This window comes from Camelus ferus, chromosome 13, assembly GCF_009834535.1.
Source record: "Camelus ferus isolate YT-003-E chromosome 13, BCGSAC_Cfer_1.0, whole genome shotgun sequence".
NCBI classification, from domain to species: Eukaryota; Metazoa; Chordata; class Mammalia; order Artiodactyla; family Camelidae; genus Camelus; species Camelus ferus.
Window position 1 is genome coordinate 56467953 of NC_045708.1, and position 17137 is coordinate 56485089.

Here is a 17137-nt window from a genome sequence, read left to right on the forward strand (position 1 = left end):
ATATAAGAACCAGAATATGTAAATACACTATTTCTTTGTAGTTCTAAACATCAAATGCTGCTAAAATATGTTATACTAGATGGTGTTTCTGACACCACTTGCAATTTTCCAATTCTAATTCCAATTGAGCATTCACAGTTCAATCCTATTCTGACTAAGAACATTAAAGTTGGATGGCTTTCTTTTGTCTAGGTTCTTCATTTTTGGAAGTAATGATTATACTATTGGTAAATCTGGCCTAGCTCATATTTTCTCACAAGTGAGCATTATGTGTCTATATTGAAGACTGAATACATTTATCATGTGTTATTTCTGATGCTGTTTCCATTCTTGGATTTAGTTGCATCATAAAATATATAAAATTATTACTAAATTATATCCCAATTTCCTCACTATCTGGAAGGGAACTCTAATAGCTATGATTTAAAAAATATTTTATACTCTATTCAAAGTTTTGGCATTATATTTTTAAAATATGTAATTTTTTGGGGGTACAAACATTTGGGATTCTTCTCAGATATTAGAAGAATTAGAATTAGAACTAATTGTCTTATAGCTAATCTCAGGCACCTTCAGTGAATATAAAAGCATTATCAAGTATCAGCTAGGAGTAAGACATTACTGAGAAGAATATATAGTCCCTGATTTCAAGAAATTTGCAATTTCTGCAGAGGAGTTAGAAACAAGCATGTGAAAAATGAAGTGTAGAGGGGAGGGTATAGCTCAAGTGAGGAGCGCATGGTTAGCATGCATGAGGTCCTGGGTTCACTCTCCAGTACCTCCTCCAAGAATAAGTAAACAAACCCAATTACCTCCCCCCTCCAAAAAAACAAAAAAACAAAACAAAAAAACAGCAATTCTGAAAGACACATAGAAATACTCTAGCCTCAGTGAAAGGTGGTAATTTCAGTATTAATGGATTTCAACCCCCATTATACTTATACTTAACACTGATAAGCAGAAAAGACACATAGCTGTTTTTTCCCCCTTAACCCAAATTACTAGACTTATCTAATATGTCCAAAGATTCGTCTTAGTTATATGTACTTTAATTTTTAAATGTTTCTGAGCCAGTAGTTTCTATAAGAATGATTTTCCTTAAAGTCTAGCTCATTTGAAGAATTATAAGTTAATTTTTAATTCTTCTGTTAATTTGGGGACTAACACATCTATTTATTTATCTCTAAAAAAAAAAACAATCAGAACAGATGGAACACTACTCAGCCATAAAAAAAATGAAATAATGCCATTTGCAGCAACCTGAATGGACCTAGAGATGATCATACTAAGTGAAGTAAGTCAAAGACAAATATATGATATCACTTACATGTGGAATCTAAAAAAAAATGACACAAATGAGCTTATTTACAAAACAGAAACAGACTCACAGACATAGAAAACAAACTTAAGGTTACTAAAGGGGAAGGAGGGGAGGGATAAATTAGGCGTATGTGATTAACAGATACACACTACTATATGAAATAGATCAACGAGGATAGCACAGGGAACTATACTCAGTATCTTGTAATAACCTATAATGGAAAAGAATCTGAAAAAGAATATATATCTGAATTACTTTGCTGTATATCTGAAATCAATACAATATTTTAAGTCAACCATAATTCAATTAAAAAAGTCTTAAATGTTCTTTTTTTTAAACAGCTAACCTTCAAGGTCTTTTTTGCAGTTCATAATTAAGGACAGGATTTTACATTTTTAAGTGTTTTTAATCTCCAACTTTGTCTAAAAATTTTCTTTTAAAAGGCTCCAGAATTCTAGTACTTATACACCTGCATCCTACCTATCCAGAGTTCCTTTTATTATTGGAACTACTTAGGAAGGCCTGCAATTCTAAGATTTTAGACAAGATTTAGTTTGCTTGAACTGAATCCAAAAATGGAGGGACAAAGAAATCAGGGACATCACAAAATATATAGAAGGTAATACAATTTTACAAATGTAATATGGAGCGTGGAACATGTAATATTCTGCTTCTACATTTGCTCTTTCAGCACCCCTCCTTTATGTGATTCAGAGCCAAAAGAAAGTGGGGAAATTACAAGGCGGATTTTTTAAGATTAAAATTATTAGGGCTAGAGATGGTCATCACTTAATCTTGAAAGACTCAACTCACCAGAAATAGATAATTCTAAACATAAATGCATTTAATAAAGTAGCCTCAAACTATAAATGGGGTTAGCAACAGAACTACAGGGAAAAATAATCTATCATCATAGTAGAGTCAACATTGTCTCAATTACTAACAGCCAATACATATTGTGTCAGGAACCCTTGAAATCGTTACCAAATGCAATACATTTTAAGGGTTTGGGGTGCCAACAGTTTCTAATGGGTGCTCAAAAATGCTTAAGTATGAAAGTCCTAAGAAATAATAATTGGAAGTACGTGTATTAACACACCTAGGAAAACTGAATTCTGTCGAAAGCTCATAAAAGGCACATGGTGTTTCTTTTTCGAAAGTAATTTCCACATATTTAATATATTAGCACCTCCTAAAGTGAGGTCGGGGGGGTAGGGGGGTGAGGGAGTCGGATCCGTAATGGCCAAAGCAAACAGGAGGGGAATATGAACATGTCACTTACATTCACTCAAAAAACATTTATTGAACATTTATCCATGTGCAACTCTATTGATTACCAGTCATTTCAGATCTTCGGAGTTCAAAGAGCCTCAAGAATAAATTATTTCTTAGAAGTTATTCAGGTATTTAAATATTACTCAAAACTGTTTCGAACAAACCGAGATTACGGTAGGAGAAAACTGGCGCCACAAACTTTGGGCGCAGGCAGCGAGGACAGCTATGAGGAATCCATGGGGTCCTAGGGCAGCCGTGGAACTGCTCCTTCCTTCAGGCAGCAGAGTAGTCAGCTATGTCGGGGAGTGGAGGGGACCTGAGGGATGCTTCTGCGCAGGCGCGTGCCGCCTAACTCTACCCGGGAAGAAGCCAAGTTCTCTTTCCGCTTTTGGAAATGGTGAGTGTGGACGTGTTTTGAGTTGCTGTCCGGATGTGTCGGGAGGAGACTGGGTAGGGTAATATTAAGCAGCTCATTTACCAGTGGGTTGTTTAACCAGGTATTGGAGAATAGTTGGGTTAAGTCACGGGCCTTGGAAGGTTTTTTTGAGGGCTGCGAGAGAGGGTATTACTCAGCGTTTTCTGCAGACCTCTGGGCGCAGTTGGCCGCTTCTAATTTTATGCAGACTTCCGCCTATCGGGCGGGCTTTAGGATTCAAAGACCCCATTTCTTAATCCCTCAAAAAAGCTGGGCCGGTTGGTAGTTCTTTTTCCCTTCTCTCTCTACTTTGTTTTCGTTCCGTATGTATATATTTGATGGCTCAAAGTCACTGAAATGGTCTCATTGAAGATCTAGTAAATTTTAGTGGGCTATGAAGGAAATTCACTACTTAATGTTATGGTAATCATCTTGACCTACTTAAAATGAATAAAATGTAGTCACAATTACAAAGACCTAGTTAAGAAATGTGGAGAACTAGAGCAGCGTCCTCATCACGTGGGGGCTTGTTGAAAATCCAGGAGCTAAGACAAAAGCTGAAGATGACGCTAAAGGGGCTGCTTGTTTAACTTTTTTGAGGGATGCGTAGAAGATGCTTGGGAATTTGAGTTTCTAAGATTAATAAAACTTTATTAAAGAATTTAACTGCAAATTATGGGATTGCTAATTCTCATTATACTTAAGCTTGTTTTCTGCCACATGTAAATCGTAAGTTGTCCTGAATTGGTAAACTTTTGATACTCAGTGTTTGTTTTGCTTAGCTCTTTAAGTGAAAGATAAGCAGCGACAGATGAAGGTAATAAATTTTTGGATCGATGATGAGCTTGCATGTATTCTGAATCTAAAGTTGATTATTACTACTTTAGCTCTAGAATTACTCTGAGACCTGAAAAATACCTGAATCTTTATGAGGGCCTTAGTGCCTAAGTTTCTTTTTGGTCAGAGACTAGGCAATTTTTAAATTGAAGGTTTTTTTAATGGCAAGATGAAATCAAAGTAAAGTTCAGACGTGTGTTTGAATATATGCTCTGGGGCCAAACATTAAACTATAAACATTTATGAAATAACTTTTTTGTTGTGAAAGGGCACACCGCAGAAGGATGTTATTATCAAGTCAGATGCACCTGATACCCTATTATTGGAGAAGCATGCAGATTATATTGCATCCTATGGCTCAAAGAAAGACGATTATGTATGTATGCTTGTGTGTTGGAAAGTCTTGTTTTTTTTTTTTTAAGACCATTCTGCATAAGCAGGTCCATGTTTCTTAAAAATGGTATATAACTCTTGCACGCCAAGGACTGAAGTTGTCCTTGACGTGAATAAAGTGAATGTACCATTGGATATATGTGTTTGAGGGGCCCTCAGAATTAACTATGGTTCTTACCAATACTTAATTAGAGGCTTTGGCAGACAAAGTAGATTCCTGGACATTGTCCAGGTTTGTAAGGATTTTGAGGTGTGGAATATATTTCTGTGTTTTGTGTTTGTTGTTGGGGTAATGCTTTCAAGGTCAATGATGTGTTGGCATGTATTACCTGAATTTACTGTGATGTGTAATATCACTTGAAGCTCTAGAATTACGCTGAGGCCTTGAAAAAGTTTTACCGTAAGTTTGAAACTTTGAAGAATAGTTTCCCCAATTTTCCTCTCTGGGACAATTGTAGAAGAAATTAATGAACTTAAGTGGAAATAAATGTTTTCACCTATAGTATCCAAAGAGCTGAATTGTTTACCATGTTGGAAAACACGTATTGATGAATTCTTGAATTAAGTGTTAGATTCCCATAACTTTGTAGCTGTGATGTTGTTAGGGCTTTGTTTATTTTTTTTCCTTGGATGACTAAATGGTTAGGGCTTGATTTTTTTTTTTTCTCCCTGCCTTTTTATCTAGTGCTCAACTGCCAATTTTTGAAACCCTGAATTTGGATTCAGAGCAAATTATTATGTCTTCCGACCCAATTTAAAACCTTATAAGATATAATGGATTAGTGATGCAAAATTTAATGGGCTTCATACCACTTTTTATGTCTCCTTTATTAACCTTTGTTAAGCTATTTTATTTTTCATACTGTAGCCAATTTGGTTAAGTAGTTATGCTTTGAAGTGTTTTGGTTGGCTCTTTGGAGAGATTAAAGCCTTAGTTATATCACAGATGAGTTTAACATATGCTTAGGTAGTGCTCCCCCCATCCCTGCCCTGCCATTTTAGAGCCACGAATTTAAACTTAATACTAATGGTGTTAGGATCAAGTGAAATAGTAAGAATATGGCCGTTTAACTTCGTGTGTTCAGTCTCTTTAACTTGGCATCAATTCAAACCTGCACATTAAAGCAATTCTGTATTTCAGGAGTACTGTATGTCCGAGTATTTGAGAATGAGTGGCATCTATTGGGGTCTGACTGTAATGGATCTCATGGGACAACTACATCGCATGAATAGAGAAGAAATTCTGACATTTATTAAGTCATGTCAACATGAGTGTGGTGGAATAAGTGCTAGTATTGGACATGATCCTCATCTTTTGTATACTCTTAGTGCTGTCCAGGTAAATACTAATTAAAATTGGGCCATCTTGGTGTAGTGTATTCTCTTACCTTAGGGGAGAAATTGAAGCTGACAAAGGTCAGTATCTATGTTAAAAGGTCACCTACATCTTTTCAAGTGAAGTCTATTCTACAAGGTCAATGATGTGATGGCATGTATTAGCTGAATCCAAAGCTGATGAAAATCCTGAAATTACCCTGAGACCTTGGTTGGTAAAATGTTTATATTTGAAAATCACTAAGTGGAATTTTAATATAAGTGAGGATCCACAAAAAAGAGCTTAAGTCTAAGTATGTGAATCTTGGAGGCTGAGTCACAGTTTATACGTAAGAAAATAGTGCTTTGTGGTTAAAGGTTTGTGTTTGTTGGTAATACCTGTAATTCTGTTGCGTAGTATAGGATGGATAGTCTGCATGTTTGAGAAAAGTTCACAATATGCATAGACATGGACTTGCTTGCTTGACAGCAGGTAGTTGAGGATTATCATTAGAACAACTTAGCAGTGTGAAGAGGTACTTACCATGGTTTGTTTTTGTTACAGATTCTTACTCTGTATGATAGTATTAATGTCATTGATGTAAATAAAGTTGTGGAATATGTTCAAAGTCTACAGAAAGAAGATGGTTCTTTTGCTGGAGATATTTGGGGTAATTTCACTTTAATTCATGGCACCCAAAATACCAATATTTAAATGTCTTATTTTGGTGTTTATTATAGTAATAAGCTTTTTTGAAGATTTTAAAGTACAATGAATTTTGGGGGCTTTGCTAATAATTTGTAAGGAGAATTTTTAAGTTTTTCGTCTTTTCAGGTCCCACTAAGCAGCTGGTCTAACTGGAGTTAACGGTCTGCTGGAAGTTCCAGCATGCACTGTGCTAGTTATGTCAGCATACAGGAGTACTGGCACAGAGAGGGCCAGTCTAAAAGATAAGGTAGGTGAAAATTTTTCCCCAATATTTGGTGGCTTTGTAAAGTTTTTTAAAAACTACATGCAAGGGGGAAAATATTTTTTAAAAAAACTTTACAAACTCACTGAATATTTGAGTGGAGGGAGGGAAGGAAGAGTGTTCAATGTAGTGATAAACGTAGATATCTCTGCTTTAGGGCTGAATACAGTGCAGGCCGGAGAGACCAGCTGCTTCATGGGATGTGAAAATCTATATGTAATAGGGTAAGTTTATTGTCATTCTTAGAAATTGACTGGCTGGTCCTTTGGGTTTTGTTAGTTACCTTCCCTTTCTGGGCACTCTGTAAGCAGCCTAAGATTATTTGCTATATTTTTGACAAAGCATTTTTCTAGCCCTTAGTTTACTTAGAAGTAAAGTGATGACCCTTAAGATTTGATTTAGCTTTTCTCCTGGTGACCTAAAAGTACATGTTAAGTCTTAGAAATTTAACTGTGGTAGTTGTACAGGTTGTCTTTTAATTGTACTATATAATATGATCAGAAGCCTCTGATAACAAATAATGTTTTGGTGTGATCCCTTTATTTTTAGGAGAAATTGATACAAGATTCTCTTTTTGTGCGGTAGCAACTTTGGCCTTGTTGGTAAGTTTGAAATATCGTATTGGAATGATTGAGCATACGTGAACATTCTGGAATTTAATAGGCATTTTTTACTCTGTTTACAGGGGAAGCTGGATGCTATTAATGTGGAAAAGGCAATTGAATTTGTTTTATCGTGTATGAACTTTGATGGTGGATTTGGTTGCAGGCCAGGTTCTGAATCTCATGCGGGGCAGGTAATTTAATAATCCAGATTAAAATCTAATGATCATTTTTATAAAGTTAATTTTAATTGAAGTTAATGTTAGAAGGAATGTTACTTAAGTGTTGCTTACTGAGGAAGGCAATTTTACAGTTGTTTGCTTTGTATAGTCTCCTGTTGGTGAAACCCTGTGACCCAGGCAAACAGTTTTGTAATTAGCAAAAATGCATTTTGATTTTCCATTAGATTTTAACTAAGCAAATGTGAAAACTATTCTTCCTACTTATCCCAGACACCTGTTTGGTTGCATACATAATTGTCAAGGTTTGCTTCTAGCTATGAAGAAATTTTGACAATGGTATTTCATTGCAGAGTTGGATCCTAGTAATAGTATGTTGGGATTTATTCAAATAATTATGTGGTGTTTACACATTTACAATTAGTGTTCACTGTCAGCAAGCTTTTAGACATAAAATAGAACTTTGACAATCTAAGTAGTTTTTATCACTGTATTACTATCGAAAAACTATTATACACATGTACTTTATGTCTGTAATTTTAGATCTATTGTTGCACAGGATTCCTGGCTATTACTAGTCAGTTGCATCAAGTAAATTCTGATTTACTCGGTTGGTGGCTTTGTGAACGACAGCTGCCCTCAGGTGGACTCAATGGAAGGCCAGAGAAGGTATTGTTTCATAAGAAATAGTTTTATAACCTTGAGTGAGCACCACTGTTAATTGATATTGAGCTCTTTACCTTCCTCCATTGCAATTTTTCAGCCTACCTCCTAAAAGATTCCCTTGGCAAAAGTAAAACAACTGGAGTTGAAATGCTTATTAACTCTGGTGTTCCTTTAAAGGACACTCATGGAAAGATTGCATGGTACCGTTTGATTCTCCTTAATGACAGATCTATGTCTCTTGGTCTTTTTTTACCCTGAAATTTTAGACTCTAGAGTTACCTAAAGGAGAATATAAAAACAGCAAATACTCGTGGCTTTAAAATATTTGTATTTATAGTATGAATTCTTAAAGGGTCTTTCTCCCCATCCTTCTGAAGGTCTTGTATTTTTCAGGCATTTTGAAATGAAGCTATTTCTACAAACCTTTTAGTTCTGGACTTACACTAAGGGACCGGTTATGCATTAAAGCTTTATATCTGTGAATCAAAGGCCACTTGCATCATGTACAGATATATATCCATGTCCACTAAAGTACAGAATTAGCCAAATCAAAGAGATTTTTTTTTTTAAATTGGGTACATTTTCATTTAAAATCTTATTTTATTACTTCAAGGAAAATCCCAACTTTTCTCTCACACTTGCTCTCACAGTTGGGTCTGTAAAGACCAGATGGTAAATATATTAGCTTTGTAGGACATATGGTCTTGTTGCAGCTACACAACTGTCCTGAAGAGCAAATGCTGACATAGACATTAAACAAACGGGCATGGTTATGCTCCATTAAAGTTACTGTACACACATACAAACTTCATACTGTTTTTCTGTCACAAAACTGTTTAAAAATCAAACTATTCAGTTGTGGTCTAGATTTGACTGAAGGGCTGTAGGCTGCTGAGCCCCTGACCTAAAATAAAATAGGGCATGTTGATGCTTTTATCTGGGTCATTGTATTTTTAATTTTGCTTACTTGATATTTCTTTTTTTTTTTTAACATTTTTTTATTGAGTTATAGTCATTTTATAATGTGTCAAATTCCAATGTAGAACACAATTTTTCAGTTATACATGAACATCATATATTCATTGCCACATTTTCGCTGTGAGCTACCACAAGATCTTGTATATATTTCCTTGTGCTGTACAGTATAATCTTTTTTAAACATTTTTTATTGATTTATAATCATTTTACAATGTTGTGTCAAATTCCAGTGTTCAGCACAATTTTTCAGTTATTCATGGACATATACACACTCATTGTCACATTTTTTTCTCTGTGAGTTATCATAACATTTTGTGTTTATTTCCCTCTGCTATACAGTGTAGTCTATTCTACAATTTTGAAATCCCAGTCTATCCGTTCCCACCCTCCACCCCCCTGGTAACCACAAGTCTGTATTCTCTCTGTGAGTCTATTTCTGTCCTTTATTTACGCTTTGTTTTTGTTTGTTTTTGTTTTTTAGATTCCACATATGAGCGATCTCATATGGTATTTTTCTTTCTCTTTCTGGCTTACTTCACTTAGAATGACATTCTCCAGGAGCATCCATGTTGCTGCAAATGGCATTATGTTGTCGGTTTTTATGGCTGAGTAGTATTCCATTGTATAAATATACCACATCTTCTTTATCCAGTCACCTGTTGATAGACATTTAGGAGATGTGTGTTTATTGCCATTTTGAACTTATCTTTGCAGTTGAATTGGTATATCCTCTTTGTTCCTTTCTTCTTCCTTTTGTGGTTTGGTAATTTTCCTTTGTATTATCATGGATTTTATTTAATTTTTGTGACTCCTTTGTAAATTTTTGGCTTGTGGTTACTCTTTTTTGTAAATCTGTCAACCCATTACTATAACTGTTTCTATTAAACTGATAGTAACATGATCACAAACCCATCCTACTGTTAAAAAAATTTAAAAAAGAAAGAAAAAAATATTCTATATTTCCCTGCCTCCCTCTCCCACTCTCAGTGATTTGTATGTCTTCTTTTATAATTTCATGTTTACTTTATTTATAGTTCATGAGTTATCACCTTTCCAGTTGTGTGTTTCTCATTTCTGTAGCATCCTGCTGCTTTTCTATTTAGAATAGCCCTTTCAATATTTCTTTTAGCATGGGTTTAGTGTTGCTAAACTCCTGCGGCTATTTTTTTGTCTGTGAAACTCTTTATTTCTCCTTCTATCCTCAAGGATAGCCTTGCTGGATAAAGGATCCTAGGCTGCATCTTTTTTTCATTCAGGGCTTTGAATATATCTTGCCACTCCCTTCTGGCCTGTAGTGTTTGTGTAGAGAAATCAGCTGAGAGCCTTATGGGGGTTCCCTTGTAACTTACTCTTTGCTTTTCTCTTGCTGCCTTTAGAATCCTTTCTTTATCCTTGACTCTGGCCATCTTGATTATGATATGTCTTGGTGTGGGTCTATTTGGGTTCTTCCTGTTTGGGACCCTCTGAGCTTCCTGTACTTGGATATCTGATTCCTTCTTTAAGTTTGGGAAGTTTTCAGTCATGATTTCTTCAAAAACCTTTTCGATCCCCTTTGATCTTTCTTCTCCTTCTGGGACCCCTATTATGCGAAGATTGGGAAGCTTTATATTATCCCATAGGTCCCTTATGCTATTTTCATTATTTTTTATTTGCTTCTCTTGTAGTTCTTCTGAATGGGTGCTTTCTATTGCCCTGTCTTCTAGATCACTAATTCGTTCCTCTGCATTATCTAGTCGGCTTTGCACAGCTATTAGATCATTCCTCATCTCTGTCAATGAGTTTACCCGTTCTACTTGGCTCTTCTTTATAGCTTCAATTTCATTTTTGACATATTTTATATCTTTAAACACTATCTCTTTTAATTCCTTCAGCAATTCGATCACTCCTTTTTTGAAATCTTGATCTAGTAGGCTATCGATGCCTATTTTGTTGATCTTTCTTTCAGGGGATTTCTCTTGTTCTTTTAATTGGGAAAGGTTTTTCTGCCTCTTCATCTTGCTCATACCTCTTTGGCACTGTGGTTTATGGAGTATCAGTTGTTTATTTTGGTCCTTAAGGATTTTATCTATCTGATGCCTATTTAGGAATAGAACTTAGGAAAAAAAAGAAAAAAAAATAGAGAGAAGAATTTTAAAAGAAGGGAGAAAGAGGGTTTGAAAACAGTGTGGATCCTATCTGCCCCGGGCTGCAGGCTAGTCTCAGTCTGGCCTTTGAGGCTGCTAAGCCCTTCTGTGCGGATGCAGGTTTCGCCCCCGCCCCCGCCTGAGTGCTCAGCGCGGAGGATATGGCGGCTGTGCCTGAGCCCCGCCTCTCTTCACCCGAAAACTTACCGCGGGTTTTCAGAGATGGGGGTGTGCACCCTTCCCCGGAGAGCACATCAACCTTGCTGTTTTATGGAGGGCCCAGGTTGTTCTGCCCTGTGCACCCACAGCCAGGGCGCGCAGCCCCTTGCGTTCCCCCGGGCTGCCTCCATGCAGCCACTTCCGTCCTCCGCCTGGCTTGTGCAGCCTGGCCCTGCCCGCCGCTGCCGGCCCGCGTCTCAGGCTGGGTGTCGGGGGGACGCTCTGTGCCCGTTTAACTTAGTTCTGTTAGTCAAGGGCTGCTCTTTACAGATCTGAGCCTCGGAGGCTCCCCCTCCGTCCCGCTGGCCTCTCAGTTGGAGAGGGGAGACCCAGCGAGTGAGCGCCAGTCCTCCTTTGCCGCTCCCTCCCCGCGGGACCCGTCCTGCGCTGCTTTGCCTTTTGTTCTTTCTTTTTTCCTTTTCTCCTACCAGATTTTTGGCAGTCTTTATCTTTTGAAGAGGGCGATGTTCTGTCGGAGTTCCGCAGGTGCTCTGGTTGGCTGAGTGGGTCTGTAGATGTGGGTCTTGGTGTATTTGTGGGAGAGGGTGACCTGCGAGCGTCCTTCTACTCCGCCATCTTCTCCGTCTCTCTGTCGCTTACTTGATATTTCTGAGTAAGTTAATCGGTAGGGAAATAACCACAAGTGATTTATTAAGATCTAATGAAAAACCTGGGCAACTTTCAAGAATTAGAAGAAAATGGATGGATGTGGGGATTGCTAGGAACCTGCACTTCAGAATCTAGGACAGTTTTTAACATGCCTTTGAATCACCCAGGGATCTTGTGGAAATGAAGAGTTTTTCTTAGTCTAAGGTGGGGTCTTCTGTATTTCTGAAGTTACATATTTTGAGGAGTGCTTGTTGAAAATGCTCTACCGAGGGCAATGGAGCAAGATATCACCATAGGTTTCATGAGCCTTACTGCCAGCCTCTTGGATAAGGGCCTGATATGGGCATTCATTGCAGATAGAAATTAGGTAGATGGATGGTTGTCACTGAGTACTGAAACTGAAACATTTAACCTGGATTTCTGTGGAATGAAGTGTTTGGTCTTTTCCAGTGATTATCTTTAATCCTAAGTAGTTGTATTTCTGGATTTCAGTGTTTCAAACACTCATTGTTGGTATATCGCGATTTCCCCTCCCCCTCCTAGTATTTTGATTAGTAAATAAAATTGTGGCAACATTTATTGGCTTTTTCCTCCTAGTTACCAGATGTATGCTATTCGTGGTGGGTGTTGGCTTCCCTAAAGATAATTGGAAGGCTTCATTGGATTGATAGAGAGAAACTGCGCAGTTTCATCTTAGCATGCCAAGATGAAGAAACAGGAGGATTTGCAGACAGGCCAGGAGATATGGCAAGTATAATTTTATTTGAGAATAATGAAAGATAAAACAAATTAAAGAAATTTCTGGTTACTTATTGCCAAGAAATGAGAGTGTAGACCAGGTTCTGTGTTTAAAACCCACAATTTGAACTGTATCTTTATTTCAGGAAACATTAAGCATACCTTGAAGTAAAGGAAGTAAATACAGTGGAGCTCCATTATTACCACTGTTACACCAAGCAGAGTTTTAGAAGTTTTCATTCTGTAATTCTCTACAAATTATTTTTTTTTAATAGGTAGATCCTTTTCATACTTTATTTGGAATTGCTGGATTGTCACTTTTGGGAGAAGAACAGATTAAGCCTGTTAGTCCTGTTTTTTGCATGCCTGAAGAAGTACTTCGGAGATTGAATGTTCAGCCTGAACTAGTGAGCTAGATTTAAATCCCTCGATGCAAAAGTTGCATAGTATAGTTTGCCTTCTTAATGTTTTGGTATTTGAAGTGCTTAGCAAACTTGATGACTACTACTGTGTTAATATTTTGTAAATGAATTGTGTCAATTAATTTTAATAAATTATTGTAATTATACATACTGTAAAAAAACCTTTATTGTATCTTAAGCTTTGTTTTCTTCAGGAATGCTGTTATTCTCAGTACAATATTTTGTTTATGCTTCATTGTATTTGTAAATTTATCTCTCTCCTTAACAGCTTAGTTGAACTGTTTAGCTGAAGTCTTTGTTCAGTCTGAATTTTCCATGTACTCCCTTCATGTTATATAAATAAATACAGTTAATGTAAATTGGTCTGTGTTAATGAGAATGTTAACTGATAAAACTTGATGAACCTCATGCGAATTAAAAGGTGCAAATAAATGGCTGTTGGAATTTGGGAATATTTCATAGGTTTGTGGTTGCTGAATTGGTCATAATTTAGGTGACAGTTGACCATTTTAGACTAGGACTGCAGTCTGAACTCATCTATTCCCACTTTTTAACATTTTATGTCAGAATGCCAATGGATGTTGGCTTATTTTTTCTCCCACCCAATAAGGGAATAGTTGATAGTTGCCATGTTTTCTACCTTTATATTCAGAAAGACTAAAATAAACACAGCTTACATTCTTGGTGAATATAAAGTATTTTAATGAACATTTTTCTCGATGGAAGTTGAAATTTTCACAAGCATGTTTGCAATACCCCATGTAAGTCATTTTAAGAATAATTCTACACATGAATGGTGATGAGATTGAAATGTCTAGCTTGTTTTGACAGTTCACTACTTTGAATCAGAGTTTGAGTTGAATTGCCAGTATTTCTGAAAATTTGGAAGTCATTGGATGGAACATAATTTTATTTAAATGGCATCATTGGCAGTTGGAGTTTTGAGGACCATCGTCATTGCATGTGGGTGATTTTTATGGTGTGAAACCATGGTACTAAAAATTGAGAGGTTGGAAACTTCTAAACTGCTCAAGAGATTCTGGTTTCCTACTGTACTGTGGACCTATCCCTGTGCTTTCTGGGTGAGTGCAGTCTTGCAGTGATAATAGCCTTGTATCCGGATATTTAAACTTTAAGGGGCTAACGACCTCTTTAGCAACGAGGCCAATGTTAAGATGGTTTGTACGAATGTGAGCATTAAATTTGTTTCCACTGTCACAGGTACTGGATGCACAGTGATGCACAATTTGTAATTAAAAAGAATCTAGTGTATTTGAAGGTGCGTCAGGAATGTTAGCACCAAACCCCTTGTGATAAGGGAAATAGGGTGCGTTGTAATGGGTATACTAAGTTGGCTGATTGTTGATGGGCCCTAAATTCTTTTCGGCTGATACCTGAAGATTAATCTTATAACCAAATTCTGCGGGAGGTTACTGGGCCTGCGGAGAGTACACTTACCTGTGTAGACCGGGAGTTGGGTTTGGGAGGTCAGGGAGCTGAGTGGATGAGGGAAGCTGGGACTGCGCCTGCGCTCTGCTGTGCGTCCGTGCGCATGCGTCTCGGGTTCCCGCTCTTTCCCGCGTTGCTTCGATTCTTCAGCTACACGAAGTGGCGCTCAGAACTCTCGTACTTGTTTCTGAGAGTTTGTGAGGATGCTGCGGCCTGAGATGTCACCACCCTCGCCTTCCGCCTCTGCATTGGCGGAGGCTCGGTCACAGGGTCCCCGCTGCAACTTCGGATTCCAGGAGACGCCCCAGAGCCGCCCTTCAGCCCAGCCGTCTGGGTCCACGCCTCCAGGCACGTCGGGAGCCGCGGGCGACCGGAGCAGCAGCAGCAGTCTCCCTCAGCACCCGCCAGGCGCCCGGCCCGCTCAAGGCAAGGAGTGGCTGTGTGAATCCCTGAGGTTCAGGGAGCCGCGGTTGGTGGTTACCATAGAGAAATTTCAGTTGAGGTGGTCGGAGTTGAGCGCAGGCGCTTTGGGAATATGCGGGGTCTGCGTGATTAAAGGGCTGGACTCTAATTCGGATTGGTTTTGTTACAAGGCTGCGATGGCAGATGGCTGAGTTCTGAGCCCGGCTCAATAACATCCCTCCTCCCTGTCTGTATATGACAGATGACTGGATTTGTGAATGAGTTTGGTTACAGGAGTGGTGAACGTCTTGGCTCCTGACCTTAAGTCTCTCAGTCCTTCCAGGATGCCATGAAAATAGGCTAAATTTAACGTTTCATCTAATTCAGTTGAATCATATGTTTAGTATGAAAAATGTCCCTCAAGACAAGATGCATTTTATTTTTACTCGTTCACTCTCCATGGAAAAACCATTTTTTCCACGCAACGTTGCAACTCGGTGTTAAACATGCCAAATCCAGTGGTTACTTTTCAGTGACCTTTTCACTGTATTTTTATTCTTGACCAGGCTTCTTTTGAACACTCTTAAATTGGTCTCCTTAATTCTACTCTCCTGTTTTTCACCTACCTTCCAGAGAAGTATGCTCAGTTTTGTCAGTTCCCAAATTATTAGTTTTTTTTTTATAAGAAAGACAAGTGCAAAGGCACAGAGGTATGATATAGCATATTATTCTCAGCTCCTAACATAGCTATTTCATCTATTTTGGGGCTTGTCTCACTATGTAAGATGGGGACAAAAGAATAACATTCTGTAAATTAAATGTTAATAATAATTATTCTGAGAATAATATTCTCAAGGAACTTATGGTTCATTATGGAAGACTCAAAAATCAATAAGTATAATTTTTAAAGAATTTTATTTGAGGTGTTTACAGATCCTGAGGTATGTAATAAGGGGAGCAAAAGTGGCAAAAGAAATTTTGCAAAGGAAGTTCAACTTGAACTAGTATTGAAGGATAAATAAGACAAAGAATGTCAGCTAAATGAAAGGAGGAGAAAAAACCAGAGTTCATTTTTAAGAAAGGAAGACGTGCAAAGACACAGGAAAAGTATGATACAGCATGTCATGTTTGCAGACTGCAAATAAAGCTAGAGCAGAAGGGTGAGCTGATATACTATTTCTTTTCAATGTAGATAAACTTGGAGTACTTGCAGGAATTCAGTCTGGGAGTCAAATAGGTTTTGTCTGCCATTCCAAAAATGGGTCTCTGGCTTTGGTGAGTGGGTAGATGTTAGTACTATTTCTTGGTAAAGGGAATTTTGTAGGAGAAGCAACTTAGAGGAAAAATGATGAGTTTTGTTATGGATATGCTGAGTATGAAGAACCTCTGGGGTATCCATATATTCATATTAAGGCAGTTGAATATATGGATCTAGGGCTAAGAAACTTGGGCTTTATATGAATTTGAAGCCAGAGGAGAGAAGGTAAAGAAAATACAGCAAAACAGAGGTCAAGGAAATTGGAGGAGAACTAAGACAAATAAATTTCAAGGAGGGGGGCTTAGAGTCTAAAAGTAACCTGAGAGTAAGAAACAGCCCTTTCTGTCTCTAGTTTCTAGCAACCACTCCCTTAGCTCCTTTAAGTCTCAGGATGGTAATGGAATCTCCTTTGTCTTGGTTCTGCACTTTTCTTTATGATGATACCCTGTATACATCTTTGTAAATATTGGCCTTTATCAAACTCTCCTCAAATTATCCTAGTTTGAATGTGTCATTGAGTCCTCCTGGGACCCGTACAAAGAAGTTAGATTTTATTTTATGGTAGATATGGTGAGTCACTGAGGAATTGTATGAAAGGGAGACATATGGTGGAATTTCTTTTTCAGAAAGATCACTGGTAATGATGTGAAGAATGGATTAGAGAGGCATAATACTGAAGGCAAGAACAATGAGGAGGCTTTTGAGAAAGGCTCAAAGAAGATACAGGCTTAAAATGGTCTAGGAGGAGTGAAGATGGAGAGAAATTTTAGTGATAGTAAAAAAAAAAAAATTGCGAGATTTGGTCACCAACTGGATGTTTGGATTGATGAAAGAGGAATTAAGAATGACTCCTAAGTTTATGTCTTATGTGACAGGGTGCAAGATGGTACAATTGACCATTACTGGTAGTGAAGAAAAATAAATTTTGAGGGAAAGGTAATGAGTTCACGTTGGGACATTTAAAAG

General features: G+C 37.6%; 2 protein-coding genes and 3 non-coding genes across 5 annotated transcripts in view; all 5 read left to right on the forward strand.

The window, feature by feature from the left end:
- Positions 1 to 2864: 2864 nt before the first annotated feature.
- RABGGTB (Rab geranylgeranyltransferase subunit beta) lies at positions 2865 to 13516 on the forward strand. Its single transcript, XM_014566673.2, has 9 exons — positions 2865 to 2993; positions 4117 to 4224; positions 5383 to 5580; positions 6121 to 6226; positions 7076 to 7128; positions 7212 to 7322; positions 7851 to 7976; positions 12500 to 12649; positions 12916 to 13516. The coding sequence occupies exons 1-9, from the start codon at positions 2991 to 2993 to the stop codon at positions 13054 to 13056; spliced, it is 996 nt and encodes a 331-aa protein (XP_014422159.2). The 5' UTR covers positions 2865 to 2990; the 3' UTR covers positions 13057 to 13516.
- LOC116668409 lies at positions 3843 to 3921 on the forward strand. Its single transcript, XR_004325575.1, has one exon. It is a non-coding gene; the product is annotated as a small nucleolar RNA SNORD45 (small nucleolar RNA).
- On the forward strand, positions 4544 to 4627 carry LOC116668408. The gene has a single exon (XR_004325574.1). It is a non-coding gene; the product is annotated as a small nucleolar RNA SNORD45 (small nucleolar RNA).
- On the forward strand, positions 5715 to 5786 carry LOC116668405. Its single transcript, XR_004325572.1, has one exon. It is a non-coding gene; the product is annotated as a small nucleolar RNA SNORD45 (small nucleolar RNA).
- A 146-nt stretch (positions 13517 to 13662) lies between the features above and the next one.
- Positions 13663 to 17137, forward strand: part of MSH4 (mutS homolog 4) — a 56441-nt gene continuing 52966 nt past the window's right edge. Inside the window, 1 exon segment of the mRNA XM_006193478.3 lies at positions 13663 to 14937. Within this exon segment, the coding sequence (XP_006193540.2) occupies positions 14715 to 14937 (223 nt within the window). The 5' untranslated portion in view covers positions 13663 to 14714.